The sequence below is a fragment of the Falco naumanni genome, chromosome 2 (assembly GCF_017639655.2).
Source record: "Falco naumanni isolate bFalNau1 chromosome 2, bFalNau1.pat, whole genome shotgun sequence".
NCBI lineage: Eukaryota > Metazoa > Chordata > Aves > Falconiformes > Falconidae > Falco > Falco naumanni.
Genome location: NC_054055.1, coordinates 122480000 through 122502858, shown reverse-complemented (window position 1 = coordinate 122502858; position 22859 = coordinate 122480000). Strand labels below are relative to the sequence as shown.

The following is a 22859-nucleotide window of genomic DNA, read 5'->3' as shown; positions in this document are numbered from 1 at the left end:
GTAAGGACACGGCTCCATCACGAGGTGGCGCTATGATTCCACGCATGAAATTACTTGACTCAGTTTCTAACTTTCACAAGCGGCTGTACTATTTATTTATTCGTTTATTTTTCCTTGGAGGGTGTAGATGAGTAAGGAACGCGGGTGATCGAGAGCTTAGCGTTGTTTTGCCCAAGGCTGCTAACGAACACGACGCGGTGACACCCAGCCCTCGGACACAGGACGCTCCGTAAAACCCCATTTCCTCCGGCTCGCGGAGCACAGCCTAGCACAACACTGACTACTGGGCGAGTCCTTTAACGACCGAACCCATACACAGCGAAGCGGTTCACCTTTATGAAAACCGAAAATATTCAATGTTTCACGGAATAGCTTTCCCGCTGGAGAAACCGATTCCTGAGCGCTGCCGAGGCAGGCAGCTGCCGGGGCGGGAGCCGACGGCAGGGCCTCCCCGCTCCAGCAGGCCTGCTGCCCGCGCCCCTCAGCGCCCCCCGCCGTCCCTCGGAGCGCTGGGGCCTCCCTGCTGCCTGAGGCTGTGTCTGCCAGCACGGCCCGGCGCGGGGAGCCCGTGACGGCTATCTCTCCCGAGCCGCCAGCGACGGCCCGCCCGGCGCCTCGCCCAGGTGAGCGCCCTCAGCGCTTCGCCCCGGGCCACGCCTACTCTCCTCACGCAGGCACCGCCCAGCCCCCTGTCAGCCGTCCGTGCTTTACGGCCGGCGCCCTCACTTCGCGGCAGCATGGGGGAGGTGGCGACGGGAGCCGGCGCGTGGGAAGGAGGGGAGAAACCACCACCCGGCTGCGCTTTACGGCCGAGCGAGGTGGCACGTCAACAGCTATGGCGGAAGGGGAAGAGGCGCTGCCGCCGAGCAGCTGGTGAGTTACGGCGCTGTCGGTGCTCTTCCTCCCGCTGCCTACCGTCCCCTCCGCAGCGGGGCTAGGGGAGGGCAGGGGTGGGCAGGCAGGCGAGAAGGCCCCTCCCCCCGCCGCGCCGCGGTCGGGGCGTGGGCCGCCCGTGGTCCTGCCGCGCTGAGCGCTCGGCGGGGAGAGGGCGGCAGGGAGGGTCCCCGGGGCGGCGGCGGCCGTAGCCCCCCGCCGCGCAGGCCCCGACACGGAGGCGGCTTGGGGCGAGCCCGGGGCAAAGGGCTCTGGCGCTCGGCGGCTCCCCGGCCCCGGGAGGGAAAGGGCCGCCGCCAGAGCCGGGGCGGCCCGCGGCCGCGCTGGGCCCGGGGTGGGGCGGGGCGGGGCGGCTGCCCCGCGCCGTGCCCACGTCCCCCTGCCTGCAGCGCGGTGGCTTTGTTGCGTTCAGCTTCCCCTTCTCCTGCACACCTGTCCGAGCGCAGGTGGCAGCGGTGGGTCCTGCCTTGTTTTCGGGTTGGTTTTGCTCGCCACCGTCCTTGAGTGCATCTGTTACTTAGAATGGATTTTACATTGAACCTGTAGGACAAGAATAGAGACTATTTCTGGAGCGTGTACAGGATCGTTTTGGTGGTGACAGTGACGTTAGTATCTGTTGCATGCATATTCACTTAAGAGTGCTGAGGCTTAAATAAACGTTGTGTTTAAACACTGAAGCTATTCTTACTGCACCCCACATCTCTATTCCTGTGCATCTGCACTTTGTTTTCCTCTTTGCACCTCTGCATTGCATGTAATTTCTTTCCTTCCTGTTGTTCTGTGCCACTGCATTGCTCTTTGTCCTTCCCGTGTACACACTTTTCAAACAATTACACAGACCCGCTTTTTATGATCACTTCCAATCTGATGTTCTTGCGTCTAGGCTTTTTTTTATGTGGTGGATCCAAAGTTTCTTCTTAACTGTGCTCAGCCTTCTTTGTGTTCAGTTATCTCACTGTAGGGAAACCGGACTTGACAGGTGTGCAGGTGTAGCCGGTATCTGTTCTTTGTCTAGGTTGGTTCTATGAATACAGCCCTTGGATAAAACAACTAAGTATCGTTTACTAACTAATGAAAGTGAATCAATGTCGGGTTTAGTTGTTTGTTTTTTTTTTCTTTTAGTTACAGTTTCAAAACTTATGAAGCACTTTCTACAGGTACAGTAAGTGTTATTTCTAAATACAGGCTTGACTGTTGGGATGTATAATTGCAAAGGTAAGGACGGATTCATTGACAGTGCGGTCTTGATGCTTTGAAGTATAGCCCTGGGCATTGAATAAGAACGCTGTTGAAATATCTCAAGAAAATACTCCAAACCCCTTTCATGACTAATGCTGAAAGAGTATTACAATCTCCCAGATCACAATAAACTGCTGAAATTTCTGTGAAGAACGAGGCACAAATGTGGTTTCTAGACATTTAAAGGCTCAGCCTAGAGTGTGCTGTTCTGACTGGCAGCTTCGGAATGTAACTATAGTAAATTTGATAGCTGGTACTGCTAGGAAAGGCAAACTTGAAGGTATTTGTAAAAAGAGACTTTGTACATCTTTATGGAAACAGTCCAAGAGGCTTATGCTTAAACACTACATTAATATGCCAGAGTAGGGCTGTACCCTGCAAATAACAAAGTTGTATTTTTTACTGCTTGTTTAGAAACTTCATGTGGCTTTTTGGCTTTGTTGTTGTGGGGGTTTTTTAAAGCCAGTTTCAATGAAATATTTTCTTTTTCATGCATTGATTTTAAACGCTGTCCTATATACTTACCTGAATACTGTTGAACAGTTCTTGTTTTTCTAAGTATAACATATTTTTTGAATGAGCTGTTTGCTGCAAATTGCTACATTATCATAGTTTTGACATATATAGGATTGAGCAATAAAATTTCCCATTTATAAAAAAACAGCCAAAATATAAAATGGTGTGTATATACACCTGAACTCTGCCAGCAACAAAACCAGCAGCACTGATTTCTTGTCCTCTGTTCAGTTCCTTAGGGAGATTCAAAGGCAAATGTAATTCTATGGTCAGAGACTGTGACAGCACCTTGAATATGCAGAATCTAGACATGCTTAGTAACATAATGTGCCCTTCTTATGTTTCCTCTGGGAACTTGACACACAGTGCTGGTGTAAGTCATTTAGGGTGGGGTGGATGGCACAAGCAAATGGTGAGTTAAACCCCTCATTATCCATACTGACTGCTTGTTTTGTTTAACAAAATAACAGGGGAATTTGGCATTGTATGATACAACTTAAATTTTAAAAAAACTACTAAAACCAAACCACAACTGAAAAAAATGCCTTGTTACTGAGTTATTGAAGGTTGTTATTGAGTGGAGTTATTGAAGGATGAGATTGCCAGCTTTTTCTTCAGTACATACGGGAAGTTTATCAACAGTTTTGATACAAAAATGAGAAAAATCTGTCAGACCTTTTTTATTAAATACTTACTTTTAGCATTTTGGCATATTCTCAAAAATTAGTTTGAGAAATTGCTGGCAGTATTTGATGCTGGAAGACATATCTGCGTCCAAAGCTAAGAATGCTGTGAAACACAAGGAAGGCAGGCTGCTTTCAAGCTGTGCTGTAAAAGCTTAATTCCTTCATTTTTTTCTGCTTATTTGATTTGATTTTAGCCATAATTTTAGTCAATGCAACACTTCTAGTCAATAGGATGTATAGACACAAACAAGATGAACTGTTATTAGTTAAAGTGTTTGCAGTTAGAAGTCATAGAGTATTTTCTCCTCATTTGTCAAGTAAATGAATGATTTGAACTTAATTTTTCCTGTTCAGGTTCTCAAACAGATAAAGATATAAACAGTTACAAATTAATTCCTAAAACTTTTTTGTAGATGTTTGTTTAATACTCAAGCTTCAGGGAACTTGATCAAGTAGCGCTTTTTTAAGCTCTATACTTCGAAAGTTAAGACCTGAACTAACTAAATATAACTGTAACCACAGATGGAGTTGTTTCTGTACATTTAACTTTGCATTGTAGTCATTCATCTTATGGTCCCAAAATACATTCCCAACTGCTTCAGACAACAGGGTGAGAAAATAATACTTTTTTTTTTTTTTTCCATGCTCAAAATCTGACTTATTAGTATTTGGAGCCATGATATTTCTTCTGAAGGCACACAAACAAAATAATGCTTTGCAGTCAAGTGTAAAATTAACACACTTCAGGGAAAAATAGAGGTAAAAATAACAGGAAATCAATGTTTTTCTCTGAAATTCCATTGGGGTAAAAAAAGTATTCAGTGGTGTTCTGAAACCAATGGTTATTTTGAAGTACATGTAAGGGATTGATGTTTGTTTGTTTGTTTTTCAATAGAGAACAAACACTCGTTACTCGTGATTTAATATAGCTCTTGTTTAGGCTTTTTTCCTTTAGTCAGGAGAATCCTACATTAAAAGTAGGAATTGGAGTAACTAGATTATATAAAAGCATACTTCGGGAGGAGAAAAAAGAAGCTTTTATATAGATAATTTTATGTGGTGGTAAGCTGTGTTCTTTGTGGGAATGTAGAATGACGATTATAAAAATAAATTGATACTAGCTGTTGACTTGAGAAATTCTCATGAGCCCTATTCACTTGCCCACTTTTAAGTAAAGCTTTCTTGTGATTACTGCGTGTTATAAACGTGTACGCTACTGTGAGCTTTTTCAAATACTTTGCTTAAGCTGGAGTTTAGGCCAACATTAGTAATAAAAATTTAAAAAATATATTAGCCTATATTAGTCCAGTCTGGCACTAATGTGGATACGTACAGTCAGCCTTCATAATTGTTATATGTGTGCCTGTCTTTCTCTTTGCATGCTACAATTATCAGAAATCTATGGAAATTTGCAGACTGTTTGTCCTAGGAGACAAAAGCTTTGTGGAAACTAAGACTGGTGATGCTCTTGGCTAAGGGGTCAGCTGGCAGCAGCCTGGCTCCTGATGGGGAGGACAGGAGTGAAGTGTGAAGATGTTTAAGAAATAAGATGACTTACGCTGGAACTGGTGGTGGCCCACTGGAGCGTATTGTGAGCACCTATGAGTGTGTTGCTTGAGGAGTGTGGAAGAAAATAACCAAAGAAGCTTTTCAAACGTTACACCATCAAGCAGTTTGAGCTGTATAATCTAAGTGGGAGGATTTGTTCACCTTTAACAGGCAGGTGTGCAGTGGTAGTTTCAGTGTATATGGATAAAGAGTGATCATCTTGTTTTGGACTGATAAGTGTGTTTTGGTTAATGGATTTGGTACATGTAGAAGATACCTGTTGGGCTGTGAAAATAATAAATCGGTATTAGAGGTGTGCCCATCAGAAATCAAAGCTGTAAACTTCTGAAGCATTTTTCCCAAAAAATGCACTTGGACTTGGAGGAAGCAGCTCAGATGGATTTGTCTGTCTTAATAAAAAATGAGCAGGTGTAAGGGACTTTAGCAGGTACATTCCAGGCATGGTAGTCTACTTGATTGATTATAGTTTCCTTAATATTGTATGTCTTTTCCCATGTATTTGTAGTTTATTGAAACAATTCCTACCATCTTTTCTCTGCTGTTCACATACCTGCGATTTTTTTTAATCCCTTCATTAGTATTTGTAAGTGATTATTACCAAGTACCTCAGAGTCATATTTGAACAAAATAAATAATATTTTAAAAAAAAAGTGGCTGAAACAGAATTCCCAGCAGTTGAAAATTTGTATTGCGTGCAGCTTGCTTTCACATCTTAAGTGTTTTAGCTTAAAAAAAGTCATGTGGATTATCCATGAAGGTAGTTAACTATTGATTATAGTATGTCACCAGACTGGCATGAATTTCAGAGATGCTTCTGTAAGTACGGAAATTTACTTCAGACACACTAATAGCAACATCGTACATTATGACATTTAAAACCGTATGTCTGGTGGGAATTAACCTTTCAGGCCATGGCTTGCATATAGGCTGGAATTCTACACATCTAACCAAAATTTTGAGTAGCATCTAGGAATAGGCAGTGGAGCCATGGCAGAGCAGAAAATAAGGGTGTTTATGTCTGGAGCAATTTGCACATTCTTTCCACAGTAAGTATAATAATTATTCATCTGAGCAGAAGACTGCCTAACTGATTTTCGCTCATGAAAAACAAGGATCCAGATTGCTAGCACTTTACTGGAATATTTGCAGCACAACACCAACTGAAATAAGGTAAAACACAGCCAGCAGACGTGTGTTGAAGCATCAAAATCACTCTCATACTTTGTACTTTGCAAGTTTGCCTGAATAGAGTATTTATTAGAAAATAATTTTCTTCGTCTTTGAAAAGTCCTTACTAATAGCCTGTGAGCAGTCTTGGGAGTTGATGGAGGAAAAGAGCAGCTAATTGAATTGTAATAAATAACACAGTTTTTTCCCTGCTGTTATTTCATTTAACTGAATGTTAGTAATGCATCACATGTCTTCATGAGGGAGATGGGCATATCAGTTTCTTGTTTTTTAAGGTGAAGTAGTAAAGCTAGTATTTGCCTGTCATCTTTACACCAAACAAGATGTGGATGACAGTGTTGAAATTGATCGTGATGTTAACCCATGCACAGCTTTTTAAGCTGTATTAGACACTAGTAACTGGTGTAGTTAGTACTCATGGGTCTGTGAAACATTCTTTGCCAGCTGTGTCTTGTAATTTGTGTAGATGTGGTTTTAAGTGTTGATTAACAGATTACTTTTTTTTTTTTTTTTCTCCAAATAACTTTCTTTGGAGGACTTAGAAACAAAATTTAAGTATTGGAATGTAAGACCTTTCCACCTGAAATACAACAAGTATGCAGCTGCTAACATTCATTGCCATGTGCCAATTTAATACAACTAATCATGTTTTGTGTGCTATAATTCAAGGCCCCGTGGTTGCTTTCTAGTCTGCTTGTCGTATGTGGTGTGTGTGGAAACCTGCAGTATATCTAACAGCATCCAGCTCTTCAGCTGATCTTTAGGGTTGGCTTCCATTGAAGTTAGATCATACCAGAGTTCATGCAGTTCTGCTGAGTGCTGGGTCTCTTTATGCAAATGTTCTGGAAATAGCTGATCTTTATCAGGGTAAACTAATTTGGTGGTTTAATTTTTCCGGTGTTGATTGTTGTGTACGCAGAGCAACAGGATAGGGGATGGAAGTGCAAGTGGACTTGGGTGTTTCCCTCCCTGTTTCTGTCTCGGGAAAGGCATAGTCACTCCTGCATCCTGTAGTTCTTTAAGTGGGCTTTGGGATTTTTATTCTTTTTTTAATACTAAAAAGCTGAGAAAATATGGCAACTCGGTCTCTTTGTAAACTGTGCTTGCTTTCATCCAAATTGGCGAAATTACTTGAAGAGAACCAGCTGTTAGTTGTGCCCTGCTGTATATTTGAAATGATTTAAAGTGCTGCGAAAGTGTATTGGCAAAGAAACTGACTGATGCAATGCAAGGATGATACTTCTACTTGTAAATACTTTGAGAAGTCTTAAGTAAGGCTGGCTTGTTGCTTATTATGTATATGCATATGTTCTTACAGGATTGAGATTTTAATCTGTTTATTAAAAAGCATGATATTTAGAAACTCAGAAATGTGTGTCTTAAGCTTTCAGAAGACCAAACTTGAGAACCTTTATATCAGGGAGTTAGTTGTGGGTATATGGAAATCAAAGCAGTAGACAAGAACTCAACAGCTGACATTCTTTTTCCATGGGCATTTTGGAATTGACTACGTAGTATGTAACGCAGAGCAATTATACCGATAACACTTTAACATCTGTTACTCCGTGTGTGTAAATAGATGTTATTCACAAGGAATGCATCTTCATACTTAAATATCTGTCCCGTATGAACAGTCATGTTCTGTGTTTTGCTCTGGCTATAAACCTTTCCTGCATGTGTGTTTAACTCCTCGGGTACATGGAACAAAGCCGTTCTTAAGGCATATGTCAGAACTAGTAGAGAACAGTTAAGAGGATACAGTAAGGGAGAAGTTTTGCCTACGGGACCTGTGTACCGCTGCCATTGCTGTTTTTCCAGTGAACCTGGTGTTCTGCCCCTGGTCTGCTATATGATACTGAAATTCCTGAAATCATCAGATGTATTTCTCTCACTATTGACAGCATGGAACTGTAGAAAGTCTGCAGAAGCAATCAGAGAGATTGTAAAGTAATAGTTTCTGAATGCATACCTTCTTACCTATAATGCTTATGAACTTTTATTGTCTTATTATGGCAACTTAAATGTCGTTACTGTTTGACTGTCTTGCAAATTTGTGTATTTTGCTATTCTACACTATTGTTACTGGTTTTGTATGTTTTAATTTAGCCTTGTGCACATGTCCGCACTTACAGTACTAGAACTTTAAAGTTAAGTAAATCTGAGTTTGACTAAAAGGTCCTTTCCCATTTCAGGGAAAGATGGGGTTAAAAGCTGACTGTTCTAAACCTTTGAAAGAAGTTTTCTGTTTTCTAGGTCATCTAATTTTATTTCAAAGAACTCTGCCATCTAATTTAGGTGTAATGTTTTCTTTTAATGCGTTGTGTTTTATGTGAAAACTTGCTGTGTACCTCCAGTCATAAACTACAACTAAATTTGCATTTTTGTGATACATTTTGCAACATTGCCACTTCCTGAAAACAAAACAAAAATGCCCTGAACTTCTTTGTTCTTGTATGTAAATTGAATGGAATTAGAAGGTTGGACAAGCAGCCTTTACAATAAAGGAATAAGTAACATTTTGCGAATATTTATTTTTAGTAATTGGCAAATTGTCTATATTATACATTTACATATGTGTGGGTTTTGCCTGATAGTAGCCTCCAGTCTACTTCTATTTAATAGATAAACATTGGAAAATATTTTACAATTCATTTTTAATAAACACGTTATTGTAGGGAAAAAGATCTTGCGGATGCTCTAGAAGAAGGAGGCTGTGATCTTGAAACTGTGAGAAACATCATTCAAGGAAGGCAATTGCCTGCTGATCTGAGGGCCAAAGTCTGGAAGGTAAGTATAAGCATAAATCAAGAAGCAGGAAATACTTGGAGCTGTGTTTGCTTTGAGGTAAATGATTTAATTACCAGGCATCTCTACAAAAGAGGTGTAGTACTAGAATTTTAATGCGCATGTGTGTTCATTTAGTTTTAGAATATTCTTCTTTATTGAGTTAAATTACTGAGTTCAGTAATTGGGTAACTACAAAAGGACACCAAAATGTTTAGAGGGTTTTCTGTTTTTGTTTTCAGATTGCACTTAATGTTGTAGGAAAGGGGGACAGCCTAGCATCCTGGGATGGCTCTTTAGACCTACCTGAACAGGGTATAATTCATAAGGATTGCCAAGAGCTAATTGGTAAGTTCAGTTGCATGTAGATCACCTATGTGGAAACTACTGTATTCTCAGTTGTCTTAGGGCTTTGTTATTTGAATTAAATAATTTAAATTATTATTACATTTTGGAGGAAGCTCTGAGGAGGAAGATGAGAGAGCAGAGAAAATCACTAAGAAATCATAAGAAAACAGTATTTTATCTGCACTCTAACTCTGGGATGGGTGACATCACGGAATTTTAAAGTTTTAGCTTGTAAATGATAGTTTGCATGGTCATAAAGTTTCAGGAGTTGGAAAAAAATTACATTTTTTTTCAAGTTCCATCTTTTAAACAAGATGCTCTTTCTGTAGTGTCCTTCAGGTTTTTGTCTGACTGGTTCTTAATCTGGAAAGCTGATATAGTACCAAAATGCATATCAAACTTTAAGGGAAGAAATATGTTAAACATTTTAGACGTTAAAGGACTATGTTTAAGAAATATATTTTTTGAATAGAGTTTTCAGCAAAAGTGAAAGGTTGTGTTTGTGAAAGCAAGAAGCTGCCAGGACATTGGAAATAATATTCCAATATGTCTGTAAGGAGCTGCCACAGGATCTGGGTGGCAGCTCATCACAAAAATGGCTAAATCACTAACGCCATGCAGCAGCATTAGTATCAGTGATCAGATGATGGAGTCAATGCTGACCGATAAATTAGGGTAATTCTTAATGGCATTGATAAGAGAATTTTCTGTTAGGCTACCTGTCATGCTTTAATTTATTCTTGCACAATTGAAAGTTAAGGCAGAGAGTGGAGTTACAGCATGGGTATATAACCTACCACTTTTAAAATGCAGTTCTGCGTTTTCTAGCTCTAGAATTTAGTAGGGCTTATTTTCCTTCTATTTCTGTACTGTAGGGGGAAGCTGGGAGGAAATTTCCCTTGTGTTATTTAATAACAGTGTCTTTTCAGGAAGATAGCAAAACATCCCTTCATAACATACGAAATGAAGCATTTCAATATCTGTTAGTTTTCCTGTCGTCTTTATTGGCAAATATTTTGTAACAGAAAACAATATTAAACTGATTAAAGCAATACATGTAATATTAGTTCAGAATGAAGGCTATATAGAGATGTCAGGTTTGGGTTGGATTAAATCTCTTCATTTCAATGCTTTAGCAAAGCAAGTAGTCTCCAAATTTGAAGTAAATCTTCAGATGGCATTTGGATTTTATGTACTCTTATTTTCCCAAGAGATGGAGGAAAGGCAATGCCAAATATTGACTGGCTTTGGGGAAGTATTAGAGACTTATGTAATAAAAAATTTATTAACAGTAATGAGACTCATGATCTTATAATTGAAGGGGGAAAATGTTCACTAGAAATTTAATGCCACTGCATTAATGTAGTGTGTAGTCATCTCTTCCCTCTGTCCTGGACATAACATGGTTATTACTCCTCTTACTGTAAGTCACTTTAGCTATAGTAAAATCGACAGAATTTAGGTATGGATTAAAATGAATTTGTGTGGAATAGAACCAATTGGATCTGATTGGATTAAACCAAATGTATTTTGAAAATACATAATTCATGGTGTACTTAATATTAAACTGAAAATTTTATGAACTTACACAAAAGTCTGGTTTCACTACAATCTATAATAAATACTGGTATATTTAACTGTAAGTTGTTATTTCGTCACATGGAGGAAGGCATAATTTGGGGTGTGGTACTGACATAGTATGTCTTAGATTGGTCGTCTCAGGTGAGGTGGATGCCAGTACTTCTTTGTGCAGGAAGATGCTTTGGAACTAATGAAAACTTAGACTTCCTGTATGTATCCAACTCAGTAAGGACAGTATTTAAGAGGTGTTTAGCTTACCACCTTAATTACAGAACTGGTTTTGTACGGGGTTTTTTGGTGCATCATCCGGATGCAGCAGTATCAATAGGGGACATATAATCTTTTTATTGCCTTACATTTGTAAGAATCTGAAACAATATACTACATCTATATAAAAGATTATATGTTCTTGGTTAATGTATCTTCTGATTAGCAACAATACCAAATAAAATTTAAAAGCCAGGTGTAGTTGTATAGTTAGTGTAGTGTCTCTCTTTATAGTTACCCTAACAACCTCAAATTTAAACTACTGTTAGGAAAATTACTTCAAAGTAGAGATTTTTATTTATATAAAAATGGTTTATATGTTAATAATAAAACTTAAGTCTGTAAGCCAAGCTGATATCAAACTACTGATTTTCATGAATTTGCATGTCAGTGGGTTTTTGAGGAATGGGAGGTATGCGTTGTAGGTTGTTCTGTGTTGAAATTCAGATGAATTTTTTGATGTGTTCAGCGTAAGTTATGTGCTGAACACATCAAATAGGAATAGAAGAGGGGCATTCTGTGCATTAAAAGAATCTGCTTTGTTTCATAGAGACCCTGGAAAACTTAGATTTCTTTCATCCTGTTGTTGCAATATTTATATGATATTTAAATGCCTTATCCTACTGAGGTTATAAAATCACCTGTATTTTGTTGCCTTTTTGTAAGCATTTAGTCCAAGCTGCTAGTTTTCTGTTTGTCTGGTTTTGTTGTGCTTTTTTTTTCCCCCCAAGCAGTCCCTATAGGTGCAATTGTGCTATGAAATGATCTCAGTCAGTTTCTTTGAAAGGCTGTTAATACAGTTTATATTGCTGTGCCTGTTTCAGACCAGTTGTCAGTGCCAGAAGAGGAGAAGTCAGTATTACTTTTGGATATCGAGTCTGTTATTACTTTTTATTGTAAATCACGCAATGTTAAGTACAGTTCTTGCCTTGGCTGGATACATCTACTCAAACCTCTGGTGCACCTTCGTTTGCCACGCAGTGATTTGTACAACTGCTTTTATGCTATCATGAATAAATTCATTCCAAGGTAAAACCCTCTTTCTTTTGCCTGTGTGATATTTTTATCGGCATTAAAAGTATTCTCTGAAATGATGTGCATGTTGGTTTCAAGTAGAGTAGCAATGTTTGTTGTCAGAAACTTGTCAGATTCCTTTGTATGATAATAAATTGAATCATCTTTCACTGTGTGTTGGTTTGAAGTCCAGGAGATGGTTGAGTTGGTTTAAGATCTAATAAAGAGTTAGCATGTCACTAGTTAGACATAGACTTGATATGCCTTTTAAAGAACAACTGGAATTTCATGCTATATGAAAAATTGTTTAGGAGCTATCTAATTCACATACGTTATATGAAAGCATTTTTTCTTCCCTTTCCTAGCATTTTTGGTACCTAATTAATGCTTCCAAAGTACTTTGAAGTGACAGGGATAGAAGCATTTTAAGTCTCAAAATCTCTTTAAAAGAAGTGATTGATATTTTCACTGTTTATTCTACTGAGCTGGGACTGAAATAATTTTTTTAAGTTGTTAGGGTTTGGGAGAGGGTGAGGAGTGGTGAGCTTTTCATGCTGTTTTATAGGTGCTCTTACTAAAACAATTTTTTATTTATATTGGAGTAGCACCATGACAGTCCAGTGAGGCTACAGGGTCTTCTGATTAAGACCTTGTGAAATAACGTATCGATAGCCTGTAATTAAAGATCTTAGTCAGATTCCCTGGTGAGGAGATTGCGGTCCAGCTGCTGAATGTGTGTCCATAATATGAAAAGCGCACATTTGGTGTCGTGGCAGGAAATACTTATCCATCCTGTCACTTGACTCAGCTTGTGTCTGTTTCTGATTTAAAATACTGTTGGGCTCTGTGAACTGCTTGGGGACAGTGGCATTATGGTCATGTAACTCGCGTACTTTCAGCCACAGAAGCCTTTCAGAGTGTCTAGTATTTGAGTTTCTCTGTAAGAACCTAGGTGGTGGTTCAGTGAGATGTAGACGGTTTTCTCTTCCCCACCCCCCTCCCCTGCAAAGGCACAGAAAGACAATTTGTAGTAGACTTGCAAATCGTTGCTTAGATCAGTTTGGTCTTGATTTGATATTTGAGTGCTGGACCATCATTACTATTTAATAAAAGTTTCATTTTTAATTTTTTGCTATTTTTGTTTTTTAAGTCATATGCTTTTTAGTCACATTTTCTCACATTTTGTAACTATCATTAAATATTTATTGGGAATTTATTGTAACAGAATATTGTCAACAGGTGAGCAAATTGTACAGCATGATCTGTTGGACCACATTTCTTCAATTTTTTAATTTTTTTTTTTTTTTTAAAGAGCATCTCTAGCAAGCCAAAGGAAGAACGAGGGCGAAACCCACAACATAATAAGCTATTTTAGATGAGGGAGGTTTTGCTGTTTTTCTCTTGGAAAAACAGTTACTCTTAAGGCTTTTGGTATAAAGTGCCCTGTGCATACCTGTCTTTCTTTTCCTCCTGCCCTTCCTCTAGAATGGTAAGTTTTGTGAACTAATAAACAGCTGATATGGAAGTCCTTGGTTGTCAGTATTCTTTGTTTGGGCCATAAGCAGAAGAAATCAGATATGCAGTTGAGTAGATGATTTTTGTAAGAGCTTGTAAGGTAGTAAACTAATTAAAACGTGGTAAGTGGGTAATGGAAGTGTGTCTCATCGCAGGGCCTACTTGAGGATGATGCTTACATTACATCAGTGTTACCTCTAATGGAGGGTGGAAAATAGCTTCCTTTTTTTTGTTTTACAAAAACAACAGCAAACAAAACCCAAACACCCTACCCAGGAAAAAAAACATACTGACAACAACAACAACAAACCACCCTCTCCTAAACTAAAATGTAGGTTGGTTTCCAGGGCAATTTACTTTTGTTTAGCTACATTTTTAATTATTTTTGCTTTGCTTTTGTTTTTTTTTTTACTAGTTCTTCCAGTGGCTGCATCCGCTGCTTCCATGGGGCTTCAGGAATTCACAATTCCTGATAACTGGGGGGGGGGGGTTATTGGTTTGGGGAGGGCATTGTTCTTGCTTGGTTGGGTGGGGTTTTGTTTTTGTTTTTTATTTAAACTGGGTATTTGTTAAGGATTGATTATTAGTATAGGTACCAGAAGTAAAAAATTGAGCAAAACAGTCAAGAAAAATATCTAAACGAGGTTGTTCCATTGCCAGTAGAAATGTGGAAAGATTCTTTTTGAAGTTATTTTTGGGTATATACCCATTCTTAATGTTAAAAGGTGGTAAAGAATGACTTGACTGACTGGAGTAATTGACCATATTAACCATTGAAACAGAGTAATTTGCAAATCTAGATTCTTATGCTAAATTAATTAATACTTTTCTTTTCACACTTTTTGTCCTGGTAACTTAATGGGAAGTCAGAGTTCTTGCGATAATTTCAGAAAAGAATCCCCATGTATAATTTGCTCTGAATGTTTACATTTCACCCACATAGACTTACCCTTTTTTAAGAAAGTTAGGCTGATATTTGTGTTTGGAGATCTGTGTGTCAAGTTTCACATAAGTTTACTTAAGTTTTTAAGCACTTGAGACTTGTTCCTGATGTCTTTAAACAACTATTTCTTTATTTTAAATATTCCTTTATTTTCTGCTTGATGAATTGACATTTTGTAGTTATTCATGTATGAATTAAGCATCTTTTAAATTCACTTTGGCTGAAGGAATGATTTATATGTTATTAATTCAGGTTTTAGTTAACAATACTAATGCCATGCTAGTCCTGTTTAGATATTTAAATCTCTTTTAAATACTTCTGTACTATATACTCAAAGTATTGGCAGTATTTTGTTCTTTCTCCTGCCTAATTAATATAGCGGGGCGTTCAGTGTTTGTGGGCTTTTTGTTGTTTTGTGGGGCTTTTTTAACTCTTGAGATAAGTTGACTTCGTGGTCAGTCCCTGTGAATTAAAAAAACTATAGGAAATTGCATAATCACAACTAATAAAGAATTGCTGTAAGTCTGATAGCTGGATAGTACTGGGAGGATTTATGATTTTCACTGCTACTTTTTAGGGATTGTTTTATGAAGGGAAGGCCATTTCATCTGTTCAGACTGCTTCTTCAGTACCATGAGCCTGAACTCTGCTCCTTTCTTGATACTAAGAAGATGACTCCAGACTCGTATGCGCTCAACTGGGTAATAAAGTGAAAGTAGGGAAACATCATGAAAAATAAATTTCTGTTAAAATTTAAGTATGTGTTGCCAGTTTATGGAAGAGTAGTACAAGAGATTAGAACTGCATGTATTGAAATAAATTGCATGTTTTAATGTAGTGTGGGCTTTTTCTCTTCAGTTGAACAGAAGGTATGAGATCTTGTTAACATCACATTTTTATTGTACTGGATATTAATTGAGCCACTTATATTAGGAACTGTTGAAATAAGTAAGAATTACAACAACTGATGTTCTCAAAAAATAAGAAGCTGTGATGTTAGTTTTTGTAGTGGGCAGCTATATGGTTATAGCATATAACCATATGCTATACGGATATAGCATAGGATATATATATATGCTATACGGATAAGCATCAGCCTAACGAGTCTTTTAAAGTCAAATTCCTAATAGTTTTAAAAACCTCCATGCTAATGTATTGGACTGTCTCATGTGGTGTTGTGCCATTCAGATACAGGTGCATATATTTTACAGTTCCTCAAGAACTGGTCACTTCCTCCTGACCTTAACTTCAAAACTGCTTCAGGTTGGGGGTAGTTATAAAGGCACTTACCTCTATCACTGTTTTTTTTATAGAGTTTGTGCAGCAAGACTACAAAATAAACCAGCAAAATTCTCATGTTTCAATGCTACTTAGTATATGCAATGCAATACAGTGGTTGCAGAGGCAGTCTGTAAATTAATAAAGAAGACTTTGACCCATGAACTCTTCTAGGCTCTTTCATTCAGAGACATGTCATTGCCTTGTTATTCAGGGACATTTTGTCTTCAGTTGTGTTTGGTTCAGAGTTGGATAGCTCTTCTTACCTCTTGTTACAGAAGTATACTAGGAAGTGTTGAAATATTCCATGATAGTGTTTATAAAAAGATAAGTGAGCTTTCAAAAGCCGTAGCTCTGTTCATAAAGAATTTGTTTGCATCAGCGAGTCAGTAGGACCCCAGTGAATCCAGCTGGTGTGCATTTCAGTTAGATGTGACTGCAAATATTACCTGGCATGTATGAAAACAAGTTCTTAGCTTTTCTTTTATCCACTTTGAACTTTGCACATCAGAGAGGATATATTTTTAAATGAGAACATGGGAACAGGCACAATTTGTTAAATGGTAATGAAAATTTTCTGTGCTTGCAAATGTTTAATTACTTAGCCATAAAGCACCATAATGTAACATTAAGTCAAATTAATGTGCAACCATGTTCAATTAGCTCTGTTCAGCTGTGGAAAACAGACATTGTTGTTTACAGGATCCTTTCAAAGTCCTGTTTGCTAAGCTTGTTGAGTAAATACATTCTCTTATTATTGTCTTGTTGGTATAATCGGTATTTAGGAGTGGCTATGAGCTAAACAGTATTCCAGCCCAATTGTGTTCTCTCTGGTTGAATTTGCAAGGCTGACAATGTACAACTGAGCTTGCTTTCACAGTAGTTGTATTTATTCACAAATAATCCGTACCATTACTGCTCTGTTTCCATAAAAATTGTTTTTGAGGGTAGAACCATCCTTCAATACATGGTGCAAATGTATGTTTTAACATAATTTTGTTGATTTTGTTTTGGATATCTCTGCTAAACATGTTACCCCGATGAGATTGTTCCTGGTTATTCCTTTCTCACACCATTTTCCAAATTTATAGCTTGGAAGCCTCTTCTCTTATTACTGTTCAGCTGAAGTCACTCAGGCAATATGGGATGGATATCTACAACAAGCAGATCCATTCTTCATTTATTTCTTAATGTTAATCATCCTCGTCAATGCAAAGTAAGTATAGTTAATTCTTGGAGATGTTCCTTGCTGACAGTTTTAATTCACTGTTGTTTTGTTTTGGGTTTAGTAACTTTATCTATGCCTGTAACTTTACTGTTTTCAGAGACGTTATCTTAGCGCAAGAATCGGATAAAGAAGAAATGATAAGTAAGTACTTCTCATACATAGCTGCTAGTGAAATATTTGCCATATAGTGTAATCCCTATTGATTATTATTTTTCATTACTAAATAACTGAATTCTTTATTTCCCTGTGATTTTTTTCATTAATAAATTCCCTCATTTACTAACTACTTTCTCACTGCTCTTCTGTTGCATCACGTTTCCTCTGTCCTTAACATTCTTTTCTTGTGTTCCCTTTTAGCATGCCCACACTTGGGTTTATATTTCAGTTTGGAGTCAAATCGCCATGTTTCTAAACCCAGAGCAGCAGCTTTCAAATCATTCCTCAAATCTTCTGCATTTGTTGCATTTTTCCAGATTATTATCTTTGTATGCACTTGATTTGACCCCAGTTCATTGTTCTTGTCTTACCCTCTTCTGTTTTTAAAGAAATTACACTAAATTTCTTGTGAGCCTATTTCACCTGCCTCTATTTTTTTACATGGCGTAATACAATATAATTAATAATCTTCTAGTAGTTAAAAATGAGGGTGGGTCCTTGGAATTTTGTCTTTGCTATATACTGCAGAACTGTACCCTTGTACCATCCTGGACATAACAGAACTACAGATTAAATACTCTGTTTTAGAGGATTCTCTTGGTCAGCCCTCTTTAGAAAAGGCAGCTGATTTAGTACTACAACTGAAAGCTAAAAGTATGCAGAGGTAAAAGCGTGGTAAAAAAGAATCAGCATGGGAAGTTTGAACTCTAGCAGATAGCATAGGTTTCCTGTGGATGAGGAATATTTCCTGTATCTTCTTTTTCCACCTGGTGAGTGAATCAACATTCATGTTTGTTTAATAAACTCAGTTGTGTTGTGCCTTATTAAAAATAAGATATTTTATTGTGTGAAAAGATGTATGGTCCTTCTTTTCTGTGTCTGAAATAATGGTGCACTCATGTTTTCTGTATATTTCAGAATTCTTAGAAGCTTCGCCAGCCAATCTTGATTTAGAGGATATAGAAGATCTCTTCTCTTTGGCACAATATTACTGTAGCAAGACTCCAGCTTCCTTCAGGAAGGTAATAAAGTAATCTTGATATTCTCTCACTTTTGGTACTGTTTAAGCTCCTTGTGACAGTAACTGAATATTTCATTGTGATGTGTTTTAAAACACTTTTCATGTTGTTACTCTGGTGGTATTTACTGTTAGGATCTTTGGAAGATAAGAAGATTAACTGAAACATATTAGAGAGAAGCTTCCCTTCAATATTGTTATTTCATGACTGATGACCTTGTTTTGCAAACCAGGTTCTTGTAAAAACTGATGAAGCAAAAATGCTATACTGACACAATTGCTTTGTAGTAGACTGCACAGCAGTCCTAGCTGTACTTGTGACAGCAAACAGGAAAAAGTCACTTTCTAGAGATAAAGCTGTCATCACCTCCACTGTTCTTGCAGTTCTTCCTTACTCAAGATAACTGACTTCAGTGAATCCATGAAATAAGTGTGATTGATGGTTATTGCCTTTGGCTTGTGTGTACTTTGTGTGTAGACGGGTATGTGAGAGGCATGTGAGACTTTTTGGGAAGAAAAAAAAGCCAAAACAAAATGTTGGCATGCTCAGAGTGGTAAACAAGCATGTTTCTAATGGAAGTTCAGGCCTTGCCATGATTTGCAGAAAGAATTTCCATTGATCAAAATTTTGACTATGTGGACAAGATGTGCGTGTATCAGGCTTAATGTTGTGACATGGATATAGTTTTACTTAAAGCCTTCACATCTAAAGACAATGGCTTCAGTTAACTTTTCTTTTCCTTGCCTTATTAGGACAACCACAGTCTTTTTGGCAGTAGCTTGCTGGGACTCAAAGACGATGATACAGACTTGAGCCAGGCTCTCTGTCTAGCAGTTTCTGTGTCTGAGATTCTTCAAGCAAATCAGCAACAAGGAGTTGGTATCTGAATTACTCTCCCCACCCTCAATTTTACAGAAAAGAATTGCTTTGCTTTGTGTATCACATATATTTAAGTGCTAACAATGCAGATGAATATTTTCTATCTCAGGAAAAAGTATTCTTGTTTTGAAGTTGTATCCCTTATAAATCATCTGCTGATGCAATGCATTTGTGCATAACAACTAGATCTACAGCCCAGGGGAGCTTAATACAGCTGATTTGAATCTGAGGAGTGGGAGCTTAAAGGAATAGCTCACTAATTTGAATTCCTTTCCAAATGTAGCTATTGTAAAGGAAAATTTAAAACTTGCTACTTGGCACCTTTAAGAAGAATTCCATTATGAAATATCTCCTTATGTCAATGAAAGGTTTAAACAACCAAAAAAAATTGGTTAAAGCTATTTCGGTGGTTAATTGCAGGCATACTTACGTGCCTGGACTTCACTTAGAGCATTTAAGACAAATATATGGATAACAGTGTAGATAGTCAATAAGAAAAACTGTAATCTATTGGCTTTTCGTAGCAGTTTCCAGGCCCCAGGTTCATTATGCATACTTTTTTTCCCTACTGCAGGTAAAGTTAAGCATCTGTTTAGGTCCTGTTATCCATATGTGCTGTGCTGAGTAGTAATTGACTGTTGGGTTGGGACTTCAGAGTTGTCCTTTCTGATGTCTTGTTGATGCGTGCCCTCATACCCACCATATGTGCTCTCAGTAGAGGTGAAACAATTACATTGTGTGTATTGCACTTGGGTGATCCTTTCTGATGCGCAAGCTGATATGTTAATGGGAAGTCACTATTAGAATATTGTTGGTGGTCTGTTAACTGTAAAAGTTGGGTTAATCAAATGAAATAAGATTTTTTCCAATAGCTGTTAGCTCCCTTGAGGGGTTCCTATAGTATTTGAATTAGTATAAAAATATAATTGAATTATGTACTTTTCCACCAACAATTACACAATTTCAAAATTGTCTAACAGGCAAAACCTTTCTCTTTCAGGAAGGTGTAAGATTCTTTGTAGTGGATTGTCGTCCTGCAGAGCAATACAATGCTGGGCATTTATCAACAGCATTTCATTTAGACTCAGATTTGGTTTGTATGCTTTTTGTTTCTTTACTGTTTTTTTTTTTTAATGCTAAGTTAAATAGGAGGAGACAGAAATGTCTGTCTTGAAAAATAAATTATCCTTAGTTTAGACTCCAGTCTGTGGACTGCAGTGTCTAGCTATGTGATGAAGTTTCAAAAGTTAGCTTTTCTGAAGGAGGTTGGTAGAACCATCATTTTACTGAGAAGTTTAGTCCTTAATGATATTAGATTTTGGCATTCCAGATTTCCTGTTCTTTGGTTAGAACTGGAAACTCATACAGGCTAAAGACTAGACATGGCTTGGAGAAAGAAATCTCTTTGTAGTATTATCATTTCTAGTGAAAGGTGTCATTAATTTAACAAGTAGTGTTATTTTTCTTTTATTCCCTAGCCAGTCTTACTGCAGTCTGCTTCTAAGGAGCTTATGTCATTAAAAGGATTTGATAACTTCTTTAAAATTTTTGCACTACAATATGAGAGGGGAAGTGCGTTAATTTTGGGACTGAGATGTACAACAGCCTAATTACTTTATTAAAGATTTTGCTGCAGTTTCCATTTGATTATGAATTGCTAACTGAATAGCCAATCTTACTTTTCCCCCAAATCACTTAGGCTTTAGTTGGATTACAGTGTATTCTTCACTTCTAGATTAACCCTCTACTATTTCATTTCCAGAGTCTCTGGATGCTGTATGGAATGATTTCTATGTATATACACCATTAAAAGCTTTTTTTTTTTACCTTTCTTAGTTAAGAAGCTCAGTCCTGCATTTATTATCTTTACCTCTCTAATTAAAATGATGTATTCATTCATTTGGTAGTATTTGCACAAGTATAATTATATAGGAGAGAAAAGGAGGCCAAGGGGAGACCTTACCACTCTTTATGACTACCTGAACAGAGGTAGGTGTCAGTCGCTCTTCCCAGTCACAAGCAATAGGACAAGAGGAAATGGCCTCAAGTTGCACCAAGGGAGGTTTACATTGGATATTAGGAAAAATTTATTCACTTATCAAGCACTGGAACGGGCTGCCCAGGGAAGTGGTTGAGTCACCATCCCTGGAGGTATTCAAAAGATTTGTAGATGAAGCACTTAAGGACGTGGCTTAGTGGTGGAGAGTTGGCAGCGTTAGGTTTATGGTTGGACTCAATCTAAAAGTCTTTTCCAACCTAAATGATTCTATGATTCTGTAATATAATGTTCTGGGTTTTAACCTAGATCAAAAGTTATTTAGGAAAAAACTTTCCCTGTGGTATGTCAGGTATGTCCTGCTAGCCTTAATTGAACACCATATTCAACAAAATAGAAATAACCATTATAAATCATCAAATAGGAGGACCTTACTGGCACCTAAAAATTCTAGGTATTTAAAAGGACTTCAGAGCTGTAAAGTTTGAATTTGTTGTGCTCAGGCATGCATAAATGTGGAAATCAGTCCCTCTGCCATATTGCCAACAATGCAACGTGAATGTTGCAAAGACACTTTTTTCCACCATTATTTGGTGTCTGCAGAAATAAACTAACATACGTTAGCTGCATTTCTTTCCTGGGGAGAGCAGGATGGAGTGAGGGAGAAAAGGACCGTTCTCAGTGTTCTCTTATGTAACATGAGGTCTGGGTCAGGTTGTCATTTTTTTGGTGTGTCTTGCACAGTGCTGATATTGCTTTGTTTGCGCTTAACAAATTATAACCATTTTCAAAGTTTGTATCTTTTCACAAGTTGTGTTACAGTATGTTGGTGTCAAATAGGTGTTTTTGTTTGTTCATTCCACAGATGCTTCAAAACCCATCAGAATTTGCACAGTCTGTAAAATCCCTATTAGAAGCACAAAAACAGTCAATTGAGTCTGGCTCCATAGCTGGTGGGGAACATCTCTGCTTCATGGGAAGTGGCAGGGAAGAGGAAGATATGTATATGAACATGGTGCTAGCACACTTCTTACAGGTACAGCTAAATTGTTGTGGTTTTTAATATCTGAAATAAAGCGTATCTGCGCATATCACTGATACCAAATGGTAAAATATTTTCCCTTAAAATCATAGCTGTTCTTTTACATTACTCATGTTTACAGTTGTTATGAAATTAACCCATGTTTCACTACAATGCTTGCAAAACTCATTCCACAAATTGTTGCTTCAACCAAAAATGTATTTTCTGTTGCAGAAAAATAAGGAGTATGTAAGCATTGCCAAAGGAGGATTTATGGGTAAGCTTGTTAATAATGATCTTTGGCTTGAGAAAACTTGATATTTTAATGGCGTTGATATTTTTATTAGGTTTGGCTAGAAATTAGCTAAATGAACAACAAATAGGTCTCATTTGCTAGGTTTTTGTTTTGTGTAAGTCAACACTGCACTTGCATGTTTGTGGTTAACTGTCATGGCTTACCCACATTTCTGAATGGTGAAAAATTAATACAGGAAGTGGGGAAATTCCCTCTTTCTTCTAATGTATCATTCTTGATGTTTAGCCTCTGTAAATTGCAGATCCATATGAACATGCTACTTCATAATTACTGTTAATTGTTGTTGTGTTTTCTTAGGTCATCAGTTCATAATTCTGCAGATTATGTTGCTGGAATCAATGAGGCTGTACAACAGTATGAGCCTAGAGGCATTTCTAGTCAACGTGTAGTGTCATAACAGCTAGCTTTAGAATCAAAGCATT

The 22859-nt window shown here is 37.8% G+C and overlaps 1 protein-coding gene across 4 annotated transcripts in view; it reads left to right on the top strand.

Annotated features, from left to right (window-relative positions):
• Positions 1–746: 746 nt before the first annotated feature.
• The window catches only part of TBC1D23 (TBC1 domain family member 23), a 36011-nt gene continuing 13898 nt past the window's right edge, over positions 747–22859 (top strand). For all 4 annotated transcript variants that reach the window (XM_040583197.1, XM_040583199.1, XM_040583196.1 and 1 more), the window contains exons 1-12: positions 747–873; positions 8768–8879; positions 9119–9224; positions 11897–12101; positions 15122–15245; positions 16914–17038; positions 17148–17191; positions 18125–18228; positions 18978–19100; positions 20105–20197; positions 21966–22136; positions 22356–22398. In XM_040583197.1, the coding sequence (XP_040439131.1) occupies positions 836–873; positions 8768–8879; positions 9119–9224; positions 11897–12101; positions 15122–15245; positions 16914–17038; positions 17148–17191; positions 18125–18228; positions 18978–19100; positions 20105–20197; positions 21966–22136; positions 22356–22398 (1288 nt within the window). In that variant the 5' untranslated portion in view covers positions 747–835. The remainder of the gene's footprint in view (positions 874–8767; positions 8880–9118; positions 9225–11896; positions 12102–15121; positions 15246–16913; positions 17039–17147; positions 17192–18124; positions 18229–18977; positions 19101–20104; positions 20198–21965; positions 22137–22355; positions 22399–22859) is intronic.